Source organism: Nansenia antarctica (genome assembly GCF_963989245.1).
Source record: "Nansenia antarctica genome assembly, chromosome: 3".
Taxonomy (NCBI): domain Eukaryota; kingdom Metazoa; phylum Chordata; class Actinopteri; order Argentiniformes; family Microstomatidae; genus Nansenia; species Nansenia antarctica.
Genome location: NC_137688.1, coordinates 13,600,679 through 13,623,318, shown reverse-complemented (window position 1 = coordinate 13,623,318; position 22,640 = coordinate 13,600,679). Strand labels below are relative to the sequence as shown.

The 22,640-nt window shown below is 47.3% G+C and overlaps 1 protein-coding gene across 1 annotated transcript in view; it reads left to right on the top strand.

Annotated features, from left to right (window-relative positions):
- The window catches only part of LOC308152353 (teneurin-1-like), a gene marked incomplete at both ends in the record, with an annotated part of 155,607 nt that overhangs the window by 29,883 nt on the left and 103,084 nt on the right, over nt 1-22,640 (top strand). The window contains 2 exons of the mRNA XM_080525317.1: nt 4,105-4,363; nt 8,679-8,917. Of these exons, the coding sequence (XP_080381443.1) occupies nt 4,105-4,363; nt 8,679-8,917 (498 nt within the window). The remainder of the gene's footprint in view (nt 1-4,104; nt 4,364-8,678; nt 8,918-22,640) is intronic.

Here is a 22,640-nt window from a genome sequence, read left to right as displayed (position 1 = left end):
TCAGGTCTCCATTAGGAGCGTGTGAGAGGCCCTCTAGCAGGATTGCACTTGTTGAGGAAAAATAAGCATTTTCTTTTCTTTTTTATATTACGACCCTTTTACAAGGTTAATTATTTATTTCGCATTAGCACAGCAGACGAATGTACTTGTTAGTAAGTTAATGCAAGTCAATTATGAGGGAAATAGATAAAAACTACCCTCAGGGAAATTATTACCGGTTTATTTTTAGAGATGGATGACTGCTGTGCTTTAGCCTGGCATGCCCTAGAATATTTACACAACACAAAGTGAAGAGTGTAGCCCCCTAATATTACTTTAGTCTGATGGATAGACAGGCTTTATTACAGCATTATGGAGTTGATATGTTTTATCGATTTTATGACACGATTGTAATAAGTAAAATCACCTATGCGCCTCTGTAGAGAGCAGAAGACGGGGAGAGGGAGAATGAGGGGAGCAGAGGGGGAGAGGGCGGGAGAGGGAGAGGAGGAGTGAATGAGAGGGGGAGAGAGAGAGGGAGAGGAGGAGTGAATAAGAGGGGGAGAGAGAGAGGGAGTGGAGGAGTGAATGAGAGGGGGAGAGAGAGTGGGAGAGGAGGAGTGAAGAAGAGGGTGAAAGAGGGAGAGGAGGAGTGAAGGAGTGTTAAAGGAGAGCTAAACATCTCAACATAGTATCTTGATAACTTCTCAGCCAGGTGACAGAGAGGATGTAGTAGGGTGTTGTGCAGCTTTGGAGAAGTGGTGTCTTGTTCTCTCCGGCTCCATGGGAGAGCGTGGGTGAGGTGTCAGGTGTTGCAGCAGGTGACAAGTGACAGGTGTACACTAGTGGAGGCCGATGGAGGCAACATCGGAGGACGATTTGTATTACAATGACTTCTGCATTACAGTGTATACTTGCCCTCTGATTTGTCCCTCCACCAGCCTTCACTGGTGTCCAGTGGTAGATCAATAACATGTGTCATGATCTTGTCATACGTTTGTGTGTACCTATATCTAATCAAGGGTTAATATATATAGTATATATCGGTTTGGTGCTTTTTCTTTCCATATCCTCAAGGCAGCTCATTATTGTATGCTTTCTCGAAGTCCCAATTAGGAATATAAATGTTAAGGTACTGCTGAACATATGGAGCACACAAGAGCACTGGAAAATGAACATTTTAATGAGCATGGCACAAACGCGCGCACACACACACACACACACACACACACACACACACACACACACACGCACACACACACACACAGGTGATTAGTTTGCATACGTGATCCGTTTGAAGTCTTACACCTGCTTAAAGTCACCTTCTGACACGCAAAATGTGAGAAAACTCATCTGCATAGTCATTAGTGTGTGTATGTGTGTGTGTATGTGTGTGTGTGTGGGTGTGTGTGTGGGCACACATTCAGGAATGCTGACAAACTGCTTCATTACTTCTGTTTCTCAGTACCCTCAAGGTACTGCTTTAATTGTCCTCGCTGCTCTTTCCCATGTTTAATACCTCTCACCCATACGGTTTTTAATAACATTTCTCAGTACCGCGTTAATACCAGTCCACAGGACTATTTTAAATACAGTATATCCCACCAAGGTGGAGGACAGGCTCATTGAATTACTTCACAAGCGAAGAAATGGAACGCCACTAAAGAAGCTACCCTTGAGAGAAATAGAACTAAAGTTAGTTAGAGCGATAAAATAGCTAAAGCTACTATAAGAAGGAGTTCACTACATTGAAATGACTTCAGCCAACATACGACAGTGTGTGTTACTGAACGATGACCAGTCCATGTGACAGACGGTGTGTAACTAAAACAGTCAGTAAGTTCAGCGAGAGAGAACACTGGGGAGGGGGAGCACCGTGGGGAGGAAAGCAGTAAGGCAAGACATGGAAGGGAGATTTGATGTTCAAGGCCTGGAATATGAGCTGAATTCCAATGTTTTTTTTTCTTCTTTCTTTTGGAAACATGTAGTGAGTCGTGAGTAGCTTACTCCACCACTACATGGCAACAACACCTACTGGATATAGTAACTACAGGAAATACTAGGATTTAGTTTGAGTTTAACTACTGCACCACCAAACTACAACAACATGTAGTTAAACTGATAGTTGAGCTACATGTATAGTGGAAGTACTCACTAACACTACTAATTGTAATGCAACCAGCCTCCCCTGCACCAAAACATGTGTTAACACATATTTAAAAACACCTCTCCTCCATTCCTGCCACAACATCTCATTTCCTTCCGCTAAAAAAAGGCTTACTTCATTATTTTTTTGTTACATTTAATCATGTCAGATTTAAAAAAAATAATAATAATAATAAATAGATCAAAGCAGCAGGGGTAGTGGTGGTCTAGTCTAGTGGATAGTGAGTTGGACTTGTGATCAGAAGGTTGTGAGTTCAAATCCCGCCTGAAACCACACCACTACTAGTGTGCCCTTGAGTAAGGCACTTAGCCCTCAGTTACTCCAGGGGGAATGTCCCTGTAATTCGTAATTGTAAGTCGCTTTGGATTAAATTAATTAAATTAGTCAAGAAGAATCTCAAATGGATGTCCATCTCAGTGGAGGCTGGTAGAGATAGACAATCAGGAGACAGGCTTAGTGTAATGCTGATATACCGTTCCTAATTTCATGAGCCCATCCTCTCAATTCTACCTCAATCAGCCTCTCCTGGTCTGCCTCCTCCAGGACCCAACCCCACCCCACTACCAGGCACATGGAACACACTGTCACAACTGTAAACCACTGCTGTAATGACTTTCCCCCCAGAGTTGATTTGACTGGCCTGCCAAACATCACAGGACTCTTGCCCTATATCGACAGGCTTAATTGGGTTGCATCTACTATTTAACAACATCACAGCATTTGATGTGTGTGGTATGGGTGTGTGTGTGTGTGTGTGTGTGTGGGTGGTATGTGTGTATGTGTGTGTGTGTGTGTGTGTGTGTGTGTGTGTTTGTGTGTGTGTGTGTGTTTGTGTGTGTGTTTGTGTGTGTTTACCTGTGTGTGTGTGTGTGTGTTTGTGTGTGTGTGTGTGTGTGTGTGTTTGTGTGTGTTTACCTGTGTGTGTGTGTGTGTGTGTGTGTGTTTGTGTGTGTTTACCTGTGTGTGTGTGTGTGTGTTTACCTGTGTGTGTGTGTGTGTGTGTGTGTGTGTGTGTGTGTGTGTGTGTCTGTGTCTGTGTGTCTGTGTGTGTGTCTGTGTCTGTGTCTGTGTGCGTGCGTGTGTGCGTGTGTTGGGAGTTTGTGGCACTTTAGCAGTTGTCCCAAAGCTGCATAAGCTAAGCCTTCTAATGCACCATCTGGCTGCTCTGCCCCTGGTGTCAGACTACTCACCAAGATTACTGTCTGTCCCCCTTCGCCCATGTTCTCTCTCCCTCTCTCCCTCTCTCCCTCTCTCCCTCTCTCCCTCTCTCCCCTCAACACAGCCAGCCTCATCCAGAGAATCCCCTTCTTTTACACACTCCCTGTTCCTGTGTTTACATGTTCCGTGTTGTTATGGCACAGCCATCTGGATGTGACCCTGCTTGGGGAGAGAGAGGGAGAGAGAGAGAAAGGGGGAGAGGGGGAGAGAGGGGGAGAGAGAGAGAAACAGCAGCAGCAGCCCTGAGGTTAGCAGTTAGAGGTACAGCTGGCCAGCTCATTCCAGCAGCAGACCTTATAATAAACATGTGTTCCGCTGGCGAGGACAGATTAAGCTAAAGCTGTTTCCTCTGTAAGGACTGCTCCGTGTAGGGTCCAGCCAAGACTGTGCTTCTATAGGGATGGAGAGTGTGGGCAGGCAAGGCAGGCAGACAGGCAGGCAGGCAGACAGGCAGGCAGGCAGGCAGGCAGGCAGGCAGGCAGACAGACAGGCAGACAGGCAGACAGGCAGGCAGGCAGGCAGGCAGGCAGAGACAGACAGACAAGCAGGTAGACAAATTGTGTTTTTGTCACTGTCAGCATGACAACCAGCTGCTGTGCATACTCAGCCAACTCCTCAAATGTTCAGTGCAAATGAAAGTCTCACTGTCCATCTTTTTGCATTTACACAGTATTCTCTGCTATAACGACTCCCCCGTCCCTCTCCTCTCTCTCTCTCTGTCTCTCTCTCTCTCTCTGCAGAGTTGCCCAGCAGTCCAGGTGGCCAGTTCTCCTTCCGACCTCTCCCCCCTCCTCCTCCTCCCCCCCACGCCTGCACCTGTGCCCGTCCGGCCCCGTACGCTCCGGTCAGCCTGAAGAGGAAGACCATGCCCCACGCCCGTTGCCAGCAGGCCGGCCAGGGCCACCAGGGCAGCCAGGGGTCAGACGTGGGCGCGGGCACAGACCCAACACAGCTCCACAACAGCTGGGTCCTCAACAGCAACATCCCTCTGGAGACAAGGTAAGGCCCGGACGTCTGGCATTGTCCAATCGGAGAGTACAACAGACTTATACAACGGCGTATGTGGGGCGGCTGTGGCGCAGGAGGTAGAGCCGCCGTCTAATGAACCGCAAGGTTCGGCAGATCGCCGGTTCGAACCCCCGGCTGGCCACGTGTCGATGTGTCCTCAGGACAAGACAAATTGCTCCCAATGAGCGGGCCGGAGCCTTGCATGGTAGCTTCCCGCCATTGGTGTGTGTGCGAATGGGTGAATGAGAGGCCGTCGTAAAGCACACTATATAAGTCAGTCCATTTATGTGTCATCTACATACTGTAGGGGACCAGACGAGTCATACACACCTTCCGCACCGTAGAATGGGATTCATTCGGATAGAATTCACTCTTCATAACCTCCCTAGACGCAGGGAGGTAACCAGCTGAGTCGGGCCTGTGGCGTAGAATAAGAATCTGCTGTAGCCATCTCCTCAGGCCGTGGGTAATGTGTGTCGTGACAAAGACAAAGCGGAGACAAGAACCAGCCCTGGCCCCCAAACGCTACACCCGTGACATTGGAGAGACCTCCTGCAGACCCCCTGCAGAGATTGCGCCGGACGTGCATGACGTGACCGGACTGAACGGACCAGAGACACTCGACACCTCCCGGGTGTTAATAGAGTAGTAGAGAATGTAGAGAAACTTTCTTTTCCTTCCAGAGTGTTCTGTATTGTTGGGTGTCGGCCCCACAGGATTCCTCAGTCTCTCTGTCATTCAGTCAGTCAATCAGTCAGTCCACCCGTCAGTCAGTCACTCAGTCACTCAGTCCCTGATTCCGTCAGTCAGTCAGTCAGTCAGTCAGCCACCCCACCCGTCGGTCAGTCAGTCAGTCAGTCAGTCAGTCAGTCAATCAGTCAGTCCCTGATTCAGTCAGTCAATCAGTCAGTCCACCCGTCAGTCAGTCACTCAGTCACTCAGACCCTGATTCCGTCAGTCAGTCAGTCAGTCAGCCACCCCACCCGTCGGTCAGTCAGTCAGTCAGTCAGTCAGTCAGTCATCCACCCCACCAGTCAGTCAGTCAGTTAGCCACCCCACCAGCCAGTCAGTGAGTCAGCCACCCCATAAGTCAGTCAGTGAGTCAGTCAGTCAGCCACCCCACAAGTCAGTCAGTCAGTCAGTCAGTCCATCTGGGACCACACTCTCCTCTTTTCAGGAACAGATTGGGAGAATTCTGACTCGAGTTTCAACTTTCTGTCCTCCCAGAAATGTCTCCAAAGGTTTGCAGTTCGTATAACAGCAGACTGTTCCATCAAAGAGAATCAAACAGTGTGGCTGTGTTAGGAATAATGGATCCACAGGATTCCTCAGTCTCTCCGTCAGTCAGTCAGTCAGCCAGTCAGTCAGTCAGCCACCCCACCAGTCAGACAGTCAGCCAGTCAGCCATCCCGTCAGGCAGCCAGTCAGCCATCCCGTCAGCCACCTCACCAGTCAGTCAGTCAGTCAGCCAGCCAGTCAGCCACCCCACCAGTCAGTCAGTCAGTCAGCCAGTCAGCCATCCCGTCAGGCAGCCAGTCAGCCACCCCACCAGTCAGTCAGTCAGCCACCCCACCAGTCAGTCAGTCAGCCACCCCACCAGTCAGCCAGTCAGTCAGTCAGTCAGCCAGCCAGTCATCCACCCCACCAGTCAGTCAGTCAGTCAGTCAGCCCCACCACCAGTCAGTCAGTCAGTCCAACTGGGACCACACTCTTCTCTTTTCAGGAACAGATTGGGAGAATGTTGACTCGGGTTTCAACTTTCTGTCCTCCCAGAAATGTCTCCAAAGGTTTGCAGTTCGTATAACAGCAGACTGTTCCATCAAAGAGAATTAAACAGTGTGGCTGTGTTAGGAATAATGGATTAGAGTATTATTTTGTGGCCGTTCATTTGTGTGTCGGTCTTCGCTGAGATAAGGGAAGGCAAAAACTCTGTTTGCATGTTTAATGAGGAGTTGGTAGCAGCTGAGTTCTTCCATTAGATGTGGATGGGATTGGCAGGCTGCCAGCAAAGGGGAAAGGGGTTTTAATAAGATATGAATCTACCCATAATTAGATCCTCTCTCATTTAAAGAAGGAAGAGCGAATTAGATGCAATGACAATTTGAATTAATCATTGGTTATATATATGAATGTCAATGGGGAAGAAAACCTATCAGAAGCTCAGTCTAATTTTAAGACTTCATAAAACTCGGTTACTGTATGTATATACAGTATATATACCCTGATATTATTATCAGTTCTATCTCAAAGCATGAGATTGATTTATCCAAGTATTTACAAACTTAACATGCTTCATGCTAGCTCATACTGATAGAATTATTAGTGATGATACAACCGTATTTTCATGCAGCAAAAATAATCTATTTGACTAAAGCTTGCTACAGTTCCAACGGTGCTTATTTGATGAATATATATATATATAGAAATGTATCGACGTTACGACACTGGAGATTAACATTCTTTGAAGTGTCCATGGATTTCCCATCATACTGCATTTCTGTTATGCTTCTCTAGAGGTCATGTAAGCAGTTCAGCAGATATAGATAGTCAATATATTTGACTGTGTCTCGCTGGGTGTGTTACGAAGGAGAGTTAAGTTTAGAGTTGTAATAAATAGACTGGAGCCCTCCCTTCTCTCCCTCTCTCATCTCCGAGAGGTAAGACCACACACACACACACACACACACACACACACACACACCTTAGTCCCTAGGCCTCAGACATAGAGACCTCCCGTGGAGGTGGAACTATAATTTCTTTCCTCTCTCAGGGGAAATCTGTTCTCCTCTATGAGGAAGGAGCTCGCTGGGCGTTGCCTGTGGATGTTGTCTTGGAAGATCAAGGGGGTGAGAGAGAGAGACAGAGAGAGACACAGAGAGAGACACAGAGAGAGACACAGAGAGAGACACAGAGAGACACGGAGAGACACGGAGAGACACAGAGAGAGACACAGAGAGACACGGAGAGACACGGAGAGACACAGAGAGAGACACAGAGAGAGACACAGAGAGAGACACAGAGAGACACGGAGAGACACAGAGAGAGACACAGACAGACACAGACAGAGAGAGACAGAGAGAGAGAGGCAGAGAGAGATGAGAGAGAGAGACTCACAGAGAGAGAGAGAGAGAGAGAGAGAGACTCAGAGAGAGAAAGAGAGACAGAGACAGAGAGAGACAGACAGAGACAGAGAGAGAGAGACAGAGTGAACCCTGGGTGACCCCCCTGGTGTGTGGGCGGGCCTGACTGGTGCTCTCTGAGTCCTCTGTGCCCGCTGTGTCTCAGCTGTCTGTCACGGCTTCCTGGGGAGAGGCCGGCTGGGAGGGTTCTGTACCAGACACCCTGGTGCTGCAGGGGAACAGAGGAGGAGGACAACACAGGATGAGGACAACAGAGGATGAGGACAACAGAGGATGATGGAAGTGTGTGTGTGTGGAGTGTGTGTGTGCGTGTGAAGTGTGTGTGTGTGAGTGAGTGTGTGAGTGTGAGTGTGAGTGTGAGTGTGAGTGTGAGTGTGAGTGTGAGTGTGAGTGTGAGTGTGTGTGTGTGTGTGTGCATGCGCACATCTGTCAATCCGTCAGGCTGGCCATATAAACTCTCCTCTCCTCTCAGAGCCATTTCACCAGACTGTGAGGCTGAAAGGAACACTCTCACAGCCTTCCCCTGCTCGCCTACACATCCACACAGCTGCCCTGCCACATCAGAGTGACATCTCTAGATGATTCTACCTCAGAGGGGAAAACTCTCCTCCCGGTCCATCCCTCCTAAGGCTGTAGAAGCCACCTCAGGTAGTCTGTCTCCGAAAGACACTGTGAATGACAGAGGGGAGAACAAAGCTACTAGCTAACAACGTTCATGGCTAAACAGTATCGTGTTTATTCAGGACCTGTTCCAGGGTTTCCCAAATGCCAGGTTTGGAGCCCGGTGGGGTCTCAGCCAGGTGTTACTACTACTGTCTCGTGGCTTCAGCATGGCCCGGTGCCAGAAACACTGTTGGGCTCATTAGAGAGTTCCGTGGCATTTAAGACGGCGCTCAAGTGTGTGTGTGTGTGTGTGTGTGTGTGTGTGTGTGTGTGTGTGTGTGTGCGCGCGTGTGTGCGCGTGTGTGTGCATGTGCATGTGCGTATGCGGCACGCCACTAAATCGGTTGGGAACAATCGATTCTAATGAATGCCTCTTTATTTAGTTGATTGTCTTAAAACTCGGTTGTTCATTATATTCTGGCTGTGTTCCTAACGCTGTTCTGTCTCTGTGTTCATGGTAACGGTGTTACGTCATAACCCGTCCCTCTGTCTTTTCCCCGCAGACACTTCCTGTTCAAGCAGGGCTCCGGTTCGTCGACCCTGCTGTCGGGGGCGGGACAGGGCTACCCTCTGACCTCGGGCACGGTCTACTCCCCGCCCCCCCGGCCCCTGCCGCGCGGCAGCGTCACCAGGCCGCTCTTCACCTTCAACAAGCCCCACCGCTGCTGCAACTGGAAGTGCACGGCCCTCTCCGCCTCCCTCCTCACCCTCACCCTGGCTCTGCTGCTCACATACGTCATTGGTAAGCACACTATGGTCACATGACGCCCCCCCCCCCTCCACACACACACACACATACACACACACAACTACTACATGGTACTATTTGACAGTATCCATGTCAATATAGATATATATATATATATGTACACTGCTAAACGAAATTAAAGGAACACTTAAAGGATATGCCTCCCCAGACCATCACTGACACGCCAAACCGGTCATGCTGGGTGATGTTACAGGCAGCATAACGTTCGCCACGACGTCTCACATGTGCTCAGTGTGAACCTGCCTCTCATCTGTGAAGAGAACGGGGCGCCAATGGTGAACCGGAAAATTCTGGTGTTCTCTGGCAAATGCCATTCGAGCTACATGGTGATGGGCTGTCATGCCACCGTCATGGAGTCGGTTTCTGACAGTTTGGTCAGAAACATGCACACGATTAGCCCGCTGGAGGACATTTTGTAGGGCTCTGGCAGTGTTCCTCCTGTTCCTCCTCGCACAAAGGAGCAGATACCGGTCCTGCTGCTGGGTTGTTGCCCTTCTATGGCCCTGTCCAGCTCTCCTTGTGTAATGGCCTGGCTCCCGGTATCTCCTCTACGCTCTTGAGACTGCCGGGAAACACAGCAAACCTTATTGCGACGGCAGGTATGGATGTGCCATCCTGGAGGAGCAGGACTACCTGTGCAACCTGAATGGGCTGCAGGTACCGCCTCATGCTACCAGTAGTGACAAGGGCACTAGCAAAATGCAAAGCTAGAGAAAAATCTGTCAGGAAGGATAAGGAGAGAGAAATGGTCTGTGGCCACCACCTGCATAACCATTTCCTTTTTGGGATTGTCTTGCTGTTGCCTCTCCTGTCCACCTGTTGTCTCTTTCATTTGCACCAAAGCAGGTGAAATTGATTAACAATCTTTTACGCGTCCTAACTGGACAGATCGATATCCCAGAAGTTTACAGTTTTTCTCTATCGCTTTAACACTAACATCGGAACCTCAAACACAATGACCAAAACCTGAAACTGGTGTATTTTATCTCACACCAATTCTTCACAATGACAAACACATTTCCTGCTTATTACTAATTTTGCAGCTCTAAACCACACAGTTAACAAAACACTAAATACAATTCTCTACATTTTGCACATTCTTCCTTGATAACATTTCTTGTGTTCACATGGAAAATACTACCATTCAGACTGCTAAACTCAAACCACCAATCACACAATCACACTCCTCATATGCGCAAACACCTATTGCATTTGAATTAGCAATCATAGCTTTAGCAATAAAAGGGCCAAAGGTGAGCTCTCCTGTGTTGAAATATCTGAAGTATATCAGGGCTGGATGCGTCATGCCAGGCAATACTTTCCCATCGGCTTGGCCAGGGAGAACATTGCTTGTGATGTCGACGAGGTCTTGTGGCCTTTGTGGAGTATATGCAGAGGGCTTATTTTCTTTTTTCTATAGTTTTTCTTCTGAAGAACACTTTACAAATCCAACTGTCATTGCTGAGATGTGTACAGTATTTCAGAATTTAAAAAACATTCTATTCTTGTATTTGTGTGTTGAGTATGAAAACATAACAGTTTATAACAGGCTACTGTACGTATGTAGTGTAACACTGAAAATGCAAAAGGCCTACTGATAATCTTATCATAGTACTGTTTTCCATTGTGCATATCAGTGTTCAATTGGTTGTTACTAGTGTCTATTCATTTGATGCTGTGTGTTTGTCATTTGATGACATAATTTCATTTTGAGAAGACATAACAATATGTTTAATGCAGTGTTTTTTTTTGCAAGAGATTTGTGGAGTTTAGGGTTTTGTGTGTGAGTTTTTGGATTTGTGTTAAAAGTTAAGAGAAAATGAGCTATGCTTTGAGAAAACATGTTAAAGCGATAGAGAAAAACTGCAGAAAGCACTGCTCCAAAAAATTAAGGGAACACTTAATCATCACTGTATAACACCAAGTCTATTACAGTTTTTCTCTATCGCTTTATGTAACACGTTTTCTCAAAGCATAGCTAATTTTCTCTTAACTCTTAACACAAATCCAAAAACTGAAACTCATACTCAAATATAAAACACAATACAAGAATAGAGCTAGCAATGCTATGATTGCTAATTCAAATGCAATAGGTGTTTGCCCATATGAGGAGTGTGATTGTGTGATTGGTGGTTTGAGTTTAGCAGTCTGAATGGTAGTATTTTCCATGGGAACACAAGAGATTTTATCAAGGAAGAATGTGCCAAATGTAGAGAATTGTATTTAGTCTTATAAACTTTAACTGTGTGGTTTAGAGCTGCAAAAAGAGTGATAAGCAAGCAATGTGTCATTTGTGTCACAATGTGTCATTGTGAAGAATTGGTGTGAGATAAAATACACCAGTTTCAGGTTTCGGTCATTGTGTTTGAGGTTGAAGGGGTGCTTGAATATGTTTAAATATGTGATAGGTGATTGCCGCATTTCAAACTATTTCCCCTGGATTTTCTTCCTTTTTTCTACTCTGGGCCTCATCCCCTCTTCCTGTCTCCTCTACCTTATCCACACACTCATTTACCCCTCCCTGCCCCCTCTTCATTTACCCGTCCCCGCCCCCTCTACACTTACCCCACCCTTCCCCCTCTTCACTTACCACACCCTTCCCCCTCTTCACTTACCCCACCCTTCCCCCTCTTCACTTCCCCCACCCTTCCCCCTCTTCACTTACCCCACCCTTCCCCCTCTTCACTTACCCCACCCTTCCCCCTCTTCACTTACCCCACCCTTCCCCCTCTTCACTTACCCCACCCTTCTCCCTCTTCACTTACCCCACCCTTCCCCCTCTTCACTTACCCCACCCTTCCCCCTCTTCACTTACCCCACCCTTCCCCCTCTTCACTTACCCCACCCTTCCCCCTCTTCACTTACCCCACCCTTCTCCCTCTTCACTTACCCCACCCTTCCCCCTCTTCACTTACCCCACCCTTCCCCCTCTTCACTTACCCCACCCTTCTCCCTCTTCACTTACCCCACCCTTCCCCCTCTTCACTTACCCCACCCTTCCCCCTCTTCACTTACCCCACCCTTCCCCCTCTTCACTTACCCCACCCTTCCCCCTCTTCACTTACCCCACCCTTCCCCCTCTTCACTTACCCCACCCTTCCCCCTCTTCACTTACCCCACCCTTCCCCCTCTTCACTTACCCCACCCTTCCCCCTCTTCACTTACCCCACCCTTCCCCCTCTTCACTTACCCCACCCTTCCCCCTCTTCACTTACCCCACCCTTCCCCCTCTTCACTTACCCCACCCTTCCCCCTCTTCACTTACCCCACCCTTCCCCCTCTTCACTTACCCCACCCTGCCCCCTCTTCACTTACCCCACCCTTCCCCCTCTTCACTTACCCCACCCTGCCCCCTCTTCACTTACCCCACCCTTCCCCCTCTTCACTTACCCCACCCTTCCCCCTCTTCACTTACCCCACCCTTACCCCACCCTTCCCCCTCTTCACTTACCCCACCCTTCCCCCTCTTCACTTACCCCACCCTGCCCCCTCTTCACTTACCCCACCCTTCCCCCTCTTCACTTACCCCACCCTTCCCCCTCTTCACTTACCCCACCCTTCCCCCTCTTCACTTACCCTCAGTGCTCGGCACTCCACCCAGAAGTCCATTCCCCTCCCGCTGTGCTCAAGGTCATGTTCATTTGAGCAGAGGTACAAATTAAATACATGCACGCACGCGCACACACACACAGATACTGCGCGCGCACACACACACACACACACACACACACACACACACACACACACACACACACACACACACACAGATTAATCCGTAGCATGAACCATCGTATTCCATTAATGTTCCTGCCCTGGTAATTAGGCTGTAAGTGAGAAGCATGAGTGATGAGCCAGAGAACACATCACCTCTTAATTGGTGCCGTGCTCTCTTCCTGCTTTCAAATGATTGATCTCCACGTTCCTGTCACCTCAGGAACAGGTGATGGATGGTATACACCTACATGATTACATAGTGTAAGAGTATTTAGCTTGACCTGAAGGTACACTGCTAGTCGGTCGTCTTTGGACCAAACAATCACATGAAATAATCAATGAACAACGCGCAGATGTTAACCAGCAGTGTTGAAGACCACATGGCCTGGTTCAAAATGGCCTCTTTTAACTCATCTCGTTGTTGAGGTGTGCTAGGTAATAACATACACTGATGAGCCAAAACATAATGACCACTTGTATAATATGCTAATATGCTAATATGCTGTTGGTCCTCCGTGTGCCGCCAAAACAGCGCTGACCTGCCGAGCCATGGACTCTACGACACCCCTGAAGGTGTCCTGTGGTGTCTGGCACCAGAACATTAGCAGCAGACCCTTCAAGTTGCGAGGTGCAGCCGCCATGGGTCGGACCTGTCAGTCCAGCATCTCCCAAAGATGCTCAATAAAGGCCAATGCACACGGCGTGCGATTTTGTCGCACGACAACATTCGATTCTCAATTCACACCAATGAATGAATTAATGTGAATGGAGAATCGAATGTTGTCGTGCGACAATATCGCATCGCACGCCGTGTGCATTGTCTCATTGGGTCTCATTCAAAACAATGGAATCGAATTCGGCGGTGCGACAAAATCACACGCCATGTGCATTGGCCTTAAGACTTGTGTGATTTCTTCACTTGCTGGCTAATATCCCACGTTGACAAGTGCCCTTGTAACAAGATAATCAATGTTAATGTAATTTCACCTGTCAGTGGTCATAATGTTTTGGCTCATCAGTGGATACAACTATCACATAGTCTTGATATTATCAGTAAACCTTGACATACAAATTTTTTTGTGTGCTGTTTGTGATTCAGGAATGAGATGCATTATATTGTTGTATGCATTGACGTTACTCCTTGCCCAACACTGTCAATTCACACCTCAAATAACTGTTGTTTGCTTTGGTTGTTTGTATTGTGCCTTTCTCATTGTGAAGAAAAACCGTCCCAGCAAATAACAAGACAATGATGTAATGTTTCAAATGAATGAATTCAAAGCATTTCAATTACCACAACAAAGGTTGTTTTAGGATTCGCAGGATGACGCAAAGATTAAGTGAAATCAGCCCGACACCCTGTGGCGACTCACTAAAGACATACCCCCATCCTCTTCTATCTCCCCCTTCCCCCCCGCTCCTCCCTCTCTCCTCCCTTACCCCCTGGTGCTGCCTGCGCTTTAAATAGATTTGTTAATTTGTTGTCTCACAGCCTCCTTCCCCCCTCCTTCTCCCCCTTCCTCCTCCCTCCCTCTCACTCCCTCCCTCCCTCTCACTCCCTCCCTCTTCCTTCAGTTTCCCCTCTGTTATTAAACACAGCGCAGGCATAAGACATCAGCTATCTCAACCAGATGTGATATATTAGGACTGCATCAGAGGAGAGATGGAGGACAGATAAGAGGTAATAATAATAATAATAATAATAATAATAATAATAATAATAATAACTGGAATATTCTCCAGTTCCTCATACGCTGTTGATGGTGTATCATAACAGAGATGGGTCATCAATCATCCTAGGCTCAGATGTGTACAGCGCGGGCCTCTAGCCTCTGAAGGACTGTGGCTGAATGACGGAGGACATTGTAATGTAGAAGAAGGCATGAGGGATGGGATGGGATGGGGTTTGATACCTTTCCTTATTCTGTTTCATGCATTACAATGAGCCCGCCCTCCGATTTCTACCTCCACCAGCCTCTCCTGCTCCATACAGAGTGTATTATACAGACACAGGCAGCAATCTCTTCCCTCTCATGCCCCCCCCCCCCCCCCCCCCATGGCTCCGGCTCGTACGCTCTATGACGAGTCTCTCTCATGAACCTGTTTCCTGACAGACAATGTAATTGCTTTGAATGCCTCTTCAGATATCTTTTGGACTTAACAAAGGAAAGATATTTCTAGTGCAGGCATTTAACGCGATCCTCGCTAAAGCTTGAATATAATAGAGAAACACTTTCCACTGGTGAAAAATCGAAACGTTCGGCCTAAGAAATGTCAGTTACTAAAAAAAAAGCTCATGATCTCTATGGCAACAGCAATATACTTTTGACGCAAACGAGACTGAGAATCCCGGCAGTGTCACCCTGCAATCAAATAACCATATTCCCATCTAAATCACACACACATACGCTAATAACTTTTCACATACTGACACACCGAATGACAGACTCAATCGTGACAGAATCGTAACAGAACCATTCACATTGCTCTTTTCACTCTCTTTTTGTATAGCTCTTTCTCTCTATCTCTCTCTCTATATATCTCTGTATATAATTTCCACTATACCTCCTCTCAATGACACACAGCACAGCAGACACACACACACATACACACTTACACACACATAATTACACTCACATAGTTACACACACATCTACAACAGCTTGCCTGGATGCAGACTTGTACAGTACACATGTTGACTTTCATTCGTTAGACATAGTTGATGGCACAGTCTTAAAAAGACAGTGGAAAACCATGCTGAGGAGAGATGATTAGGGACGGGAATTGATAAGATGTTTTTGATACCGATGCCATTATTGATTCTGCTTATCAATCCGATTCTTTATCGATTCCCTTAAAAAAAAGTAGGCCTACACAGGTTTTCAACATAAATTCTTCTTTAGAAAAAAAAGCATGTATGCCTAGTAACATCTGTATAAATTACAATCCTCCTTTTCAAAAGGGAATATGCTTGAACCAAATATAACATTTAACTGGCACATAAAATAAACAATTCGTTTTTTATTCTCAGTTACTGAGAATTTAGGTGTGGCTAAAACAAGACGACTGATGTCTGTCCTATTTAGAAAAGAGGCTACAGTGCAGCCAGCAGTATCATTATGCTAAACATACTGATACTATGCATTGTACTTACTTACTTACTTACTTACTTATTATGTTTTACTTACTTAAAATATATTCTCAGTTGTCTCATTAATTGGAAGAGTAAGTTCATAATATAATTACCAAATGACCATAACCTATCATAAGCCAATGGAACATTTACATACAACTTAAAGTGAGATACCATAGAAGTTACTGCAAGATATGAATAACATATACTGTATGCATGATTCATTGATGTCACTTGAGACAAAAAAAAAAAGAACACTGTCTGTCACGGAGCACAACGTGTCAATGGCCACGTTATAATTCAGTGGCAGTGACGTGCAGTTCGTCTACCATTTAGAATCCACGATGTTGCATTTAGTTTGTTACATTTTAAATTGTAGCATAGCATTGTAGCATAGCCTGAGCTCTTGAATACTGTCCTTGTTGCGACTAAATAAAACTTTACACTCTGGATATCATAGATATTACATATAGTAATATCTATGCAGGATACTACACCACAGAGTTTTATGCATGAGTTTTTGCAACACGCACCTGTCAGAAAAACATGCCGGCATCGATAAAAGGAATCGATAACCTTGGAGGCGTACAGTTCCGATTCTGATTCCAATTTGTGACCGGTTCTCAACCGGAACCCGTTCTCGATTCCCATCCCTAGAGATGATGATGTTCTCAGGTCATTAGGGAACTGTGTTAGAAGAGGTATTAGTTTAACAGGCTGAAGAGAGGGGAAGTCGATAGAACTGTGCGTGGGTACATGTGTGTATGCGTACATGTGCGTGCGTGCGTGCGTGCGTGTGTGTGTGTGTGTGTGTGTGTGTATTTGTGTGTATTTGTGTGTATTTGTGTGTGTCACCACCTCTCACAGCCAGACCTTTCATGCCTCATTGAGGTCTGTATTGATTGGGCCTGTTTCTCTTTGTTTGCCCACCTCTGTTCTGGTCCTCTGCTGCAGCACTAAACAGCAATCTGGCCTTTGGTAAAAGAGCTCTAAATGGCTTCACAGCATTTGGTAACAGAAATCTAAAACACTTCAGAGAGCCTTTGGCAACATGCTGTACTTCTAAAAGGCTGGAGAGTCTTGTCTCTGCTAGCCTAGATCTAATGGCTACAGAGTGTCCAACACTAAACGGCTTTAGAGAGCATTGTTGGCAACATTTCTCTACGGGACTAGAAAGCCCTTTGGTAAAATAGCCCTGCAGAGACTTGTCTCAAACCAACTTTGAAACCACAGGGTTACCCTTTACTGTAGTCCACTCCCTGCAGCTACTGCATACACCTACTCACTGGCCTCAGATCTGTTAACCGGTGTGAACGTCAGAACCACTTTCTGCAATGTAACACCTCTCTCTCTCTCTCTCTCTCTGATAGTCTCCACTTCTGTATGCCTGAATCTCATTTCTAAATGAAGAGCTGTATCAGATCAGACGTGTTTGTGTGTGTGTGTGTGTGTGTGTGTGTGTGTGTGCCTGTGTGTGTGTGTGTGTGCCTGTGTGTGTGTGTGTGTGTGTGTGTGTGCCTGTGTGTGCCTGTGTGTGTGTGTGTGTGTGCCTGTGTGTGTGTGTGTGTGTGCCTGTGTGTGTGTGTGTGTGTGTGTGTGTGTGTGTGTGTGTGTGTGTGTGTGTGTGTGTGTGTGTTTAAGTAGCAGTGGGATAGTCACCTGTGACAGTAGACAGTGGTTGCCGGAGGGTAACACTGACACGGTGCAGACTCAGAGCACATTTAATGGCAAGTCCTTTTGAGGGCATGACTCAGCACTCTGCAACCTAATGAGAGGGTGGGGGAGAGGGAGAGAAGGAGAGGGGGAGAAGGAGAGAGGGAGAGAAGGAGAGGGGGAGGGGGAGAGAAGGAGAGGGGGAGAAGGAGAGAGGGAAAGGGAGAGGGGGAGAGGGAGAGAGACTTTCTCTGAGGCTAGGAAGAGGAGTTGGGTGGTCTGATCCTATGGTAGATGTTTGGTTAAGTATGCATAATGCGCCCTCCATTAGTCAGGCAGCGAGAAGGCATGAGTCATTGCAATCCCTCCATTCCTCCATCTTTCAACCCTGCTATCCTCCACTTCCAGATTACAAAAAGGTTATCGTTGTTATGGGACTGATTTGGAAGGTTTATATAAACAATAGCCAGGGGGTAAAGGGCCGACACACACACACACACACACTCACACACACACACACACACACACACACACACACACACACACACAGACCACCCTGACAGCCATGACAGGAGTATTAGTACCTGTCAGGGTAGTAGCGGAAGGAAGGCGAGGAAGCCTCTTCCTTCTTCCGTCAGACTGGATGGAGGGATGGCAGATGGACCCCCAGGCGCTCTCTCTCTCTCAGCTCACTGTTGTGGGAGACTGTTGTTTTATTGCCTCTGATGTATCTATTTCTCTCTTTCTTTCTTTCTCCCCCCCCCCCCCTCTCTCTCTACTCACAAAGTTGTTTTTACTGGATGATAAAATGGTGTAGCTGTCAGATAGTCTGGTTGCTTTATTTATAATAAATATATAACTAATTGTAATACTAATGATATTGCTGTTCTCTAATCAAATTATGTGGTGATTAGTCACTGATTAGGATGAATGTAAGCATGTTTACATTGCTGACAGTGTTTAATGTTTGATATACTTAAATACTTATATATAAAATGAGTCGGATTGACATAGGATGGACATAGGATGGACATAGGATGGACATAGTGGAACGGATCAGGTGATGGTCTGTCCAGCAGTCGCCTGTGCTTGTCATCACTCTTGTGATGTTCCCATCATGACTATCCTTGGTGTAGACAGCAACACAGTCAATGGGATGCCTGTTCAGGGATACATCCCTGAGGATATTTAGAATTTGTTCTTTTTGTCGGAAGAGTGTGTTGGTGATAGTGAGATCATGTTCTGCACGTTTAGTTAGTAGAAGAACTCACGTTTAGTTAGTAGAAGAACTCCATTCAAGTTTGTATTGCAGACCCCTTCCTTCCCAGTTGTGTCTCTCCAAAGGTCATGGTTCCGACCAACCCTGGCATTGAAATCCCCAAGTAGAACCATGTCCATGTCAGTGTTGAAGGTCTCCTTAATTTCCCGTGAGTCCAGGGTTGGAGCATACCTGCTCACGACCATAACCATTTGATTGTTTGCAAGCATCAAATCAATGGTCATACTGGTTTGTTAACACCCACAGGGAGTACAGAGAGGTCGCTGAGGTGTCATGTTTCTAGATCATGTTTTATACCACTATTTGCACTTCTGGTTAGATGTTGAACTGCATTTCGTTGTCTGGTACTTGTACTATGCAATGACAATAAAGTTGAAATCTTTAATCTACTCTGATCTGATGAGTCCATTCTCAACCGCAAATCCCACTCCATGGATCCTTGGTTCCAGAAAAAGGTATATCCGCCTTTCTTGTCCTTCAGCGGCCCCCCATCAGAAACCTCCTGAGCTCTCTGGCTGTGATTGTGGTTCGCCTTTCAGGTCGATCACTCGTTGCACTGTCATGAGGGTTTGTACGTTCCAGGCTCCAAAGTTCATTTTAATTGTTTCTTGACTGCAAACGAGGTGAACCCACTTTGATGTGATACTCCAGAGTTCAGTCGGTAGCTATAAGGCAGGCTATTTTGAAGGCATCTTTTCTATCCCCTTCCTCTACTGGGGTGGGCAGAGTGGGTCCTAAGAAAGGCTGCTCAGTTATGGGTGCAGCAGCTCTGCCTCAGTCCACAAACTCGACAACTGAATCAATCACCCGTCGCCTGTGTGCCAATTCCTGTCTTTGCCCTGCTTCCATCACCATTTCCTGATCGCCACAAGACTCGATTCAGGATGTCATGTTGCCTTTCAGGAGGACATCTGTGGGTCCTTGACAGACAGGGGCCAGGGTCCAATGGCATGGAGACCATGACTATTGGGGACTTCCCTCTGCTGTAGCCTTCCTCCACTTTCACCGCAGTGGTGACTTTCTGTCATCTTCCGCCTGTTTCTGCCGTTCTTGGTTGGGTTGTACTTCTTCTGGAACCTCCATCTTGACCTCACCACCGTGGGTGACCCTACCAGGAGCTTAGGGCCACATCGTTGGCTTGCCTCCAGGTGGCATCGCTCTTCGATGTGTGACAGCAGCTGTCGAAACCGCCAACAAGTCGCCAACTGACGGACCGTTCTGACTTTTATTCTGAAAAATGTAAATCAATTTCAGTGAAAATCAATGACACACTCGCTATTCAGTGAGTAATCCCCTCTACTTTCTAGTTAGTGTAGAGCAGTGGGGATTACTCACTGAATCCATTGCCTTGCAATGTTTTGGATTGACTAGCGAGTGTGTCATTGATTTTCACCAACGCTGAAATGTATTTACACACACGCACGCACGCACACCTCCCTTCCAACATCCTACACCAACCTTCACAACCCCCCTACACACCAACACTCCAATAAGCCTAATCTCCTCACACACACAGACAACCTCACCCCCCCCTCCTATACACACCCTGGCACACTATCCTCTCCCCGGTCGGAATCCAATCAATCACCACACACACGCAATCATTTCTACACTGATGCACAGCGCGGGGGAGGCTAGCCGATTGTAATACATGGAACGGGATCAAACACACATGGCACCGTTCCTCAATCCATCCCGTGCATTACAATGAGCCCCGTCCTCCGCCGATCCATAGAGACGTTCCGACACACATTCCCCTGACAGATCAACAACAAACCAGGCCAAGCGTGCAGCAACTACATCACACCTCTCTGTGTATCTCCTCTTGTAAGGGCTTTCTGCCCTGACATAATGTATCTGCCTGGAGATTACAGCCGTGGGGAATTACTTACCGCTTGAACACGTTCCATCTATCAGGTGACAAAGACACACAAGTCACATTCCACCTGCAATATTCATACATCTCTCTGGGCATTATCCGTGGTATCTCTGCTGGCTACCAAAGAGGGGAGACACTCTGCTTATAGCCCTCTATCATAGCCATCCTGCCCTATCACAGCTCCGCTGGGCACCACAGAACAGAGGTACCACCCCCACCCCCCTCTGTAGCGCCATCCTATTACTGTTACATATAGGCATACACTCGTCATCTCTCTGTCACACTGATAAATGATGCATGTGTGTGGAGGCACAGGCCGGTTAGCTCTCTGCACCGCTGGTCTGGTACCAGCTCAGCTGCTCTGCTGCTTTGCCTTTCTGCTGCTGCTCTTTAATGACAGGGACTGAATGCTACAGAGAGCAATATAGCGGGGGCGGGAGTGTATGTGTGTGTATCTGTGTGTGTGTGTGTGTGTGTGTGTGTGTGTGTGCGCGTGTGTGTGCGAGTGTGTGTGTGCGCGAGTGTGTGCGAGTGTGTGTGTGCGCGTGTGTGTGCGAGTGTGTGTGTGCACACATGCGCACGTGCGCATGTCCGCTCGTGCTTAAGTGTTGACGGGAAAATATTTCTCTCTCAAATCATTTTGAGAGAGAAATATTGCACAAACAAACAGTGAAAAACTGCCTGTTGTTTTAGTCCAGCCTTGCTGTGTGCTAATTGATGCTGCTGTGATGATTGACAGTAAATATCCATACCAGAGTCATCTCTGCTCCACATTACCAGGCTGGTATGCCTCCTTCATTCTATTGCTTTCTAACTGATGTTGCAGTGAAGCTAATTTATTGCTTGAATCGGCGGGGGAGGGGGGGGGGGGGGGGGTTTGGAACGAGACGCGATAGCGGGTTCTAATCATGTAACGCAATTGATAATGACAGGTAAAAATTGACTGTGACAGATTTTTTTCCAACATCGTCCGTCATGTTGACAGATTAAGATTTATTTTACTGGAACCCCTGTGAGGGTGTCTGTGTGTGTGTGGGTGTGTGTGTGTGTGTGGGTGTGTGTGTGTGTGTGTGTCTATGTAAGGGTGTGTCTATGTAAGGGTGTGTGTGTGTGTCTGTGTGTCTGTGAGGGTGTGTGTGTGTCTGTGTGGGGGTGGATGTGTATGGAAGTGGATGTGTGTGGGGGTGGGTGTGTGTGGGGGTGTACAGTATGTGTGTGTGTGTGTGTGTGTGTGTGTGTGTGTGTGTGTGAGCCTTCTCAGCCTCCCGAACTCTGCCCCAGCCCTCTCCTCCCCACTTCTCCACCACCCCTGTCCTGCTCACTGGTCCTTGTGCGTTCTCTCTCTCTCTCCTGTGGCTGTTTTATGGCTCTGGACGCTAAGTGCTGCAGCTAAAGGTCAACAGCCTGAGAGAGAGAGAGATGATGAGGAGGGCCTCAGGGCCCAGAGAGGAGACAAGGAGCGCAGCGCTTACCTGAGGACCTGCCTGCTGCTGCTGCTGCTGGCAGCTCCACTGAAGCACAGCCACTTTGGCGCTGAGAGAGGGAGATGGAGGAGGGAGAGGAGAGGAGAGAGAGGAAGGAGGGGGGGGGGGGGAGAAGAGGGAGAAAGAACAGAGTGGAGAGGGAACAAGAGAAGGAGGAAGAAGAGCGGGTAGAGACAAAGAAAAGAGAAACATACAACGGTGGAAATAACAAATCGCGTCTTCTATAGTCTCACCACACGAAGTAGAGTAGTACCCCCCTTTAGGATGGCGGAAAGCACTCACGGTCATGTCCTGAATGCTAATACGCCGGTACAGTGATTGCATCACCTTCAAAGTATACCGAAGACAAGACAACGACGCTGCCTAGGAACAAATAAAGCACGTATAGAATCACATGGTTCTGGAGTGGAACATTGACGATGACTTTGTATGCACCAAAGGACTGGTTTTCAGTTCTAATTCCATCGTAGAAACACACTCACTGAAGGGTATCATACAATAGGGGCAATTAGAGTTAGGTGACGACTTGTCTGAGAAAGCAGTAATTAAAACGA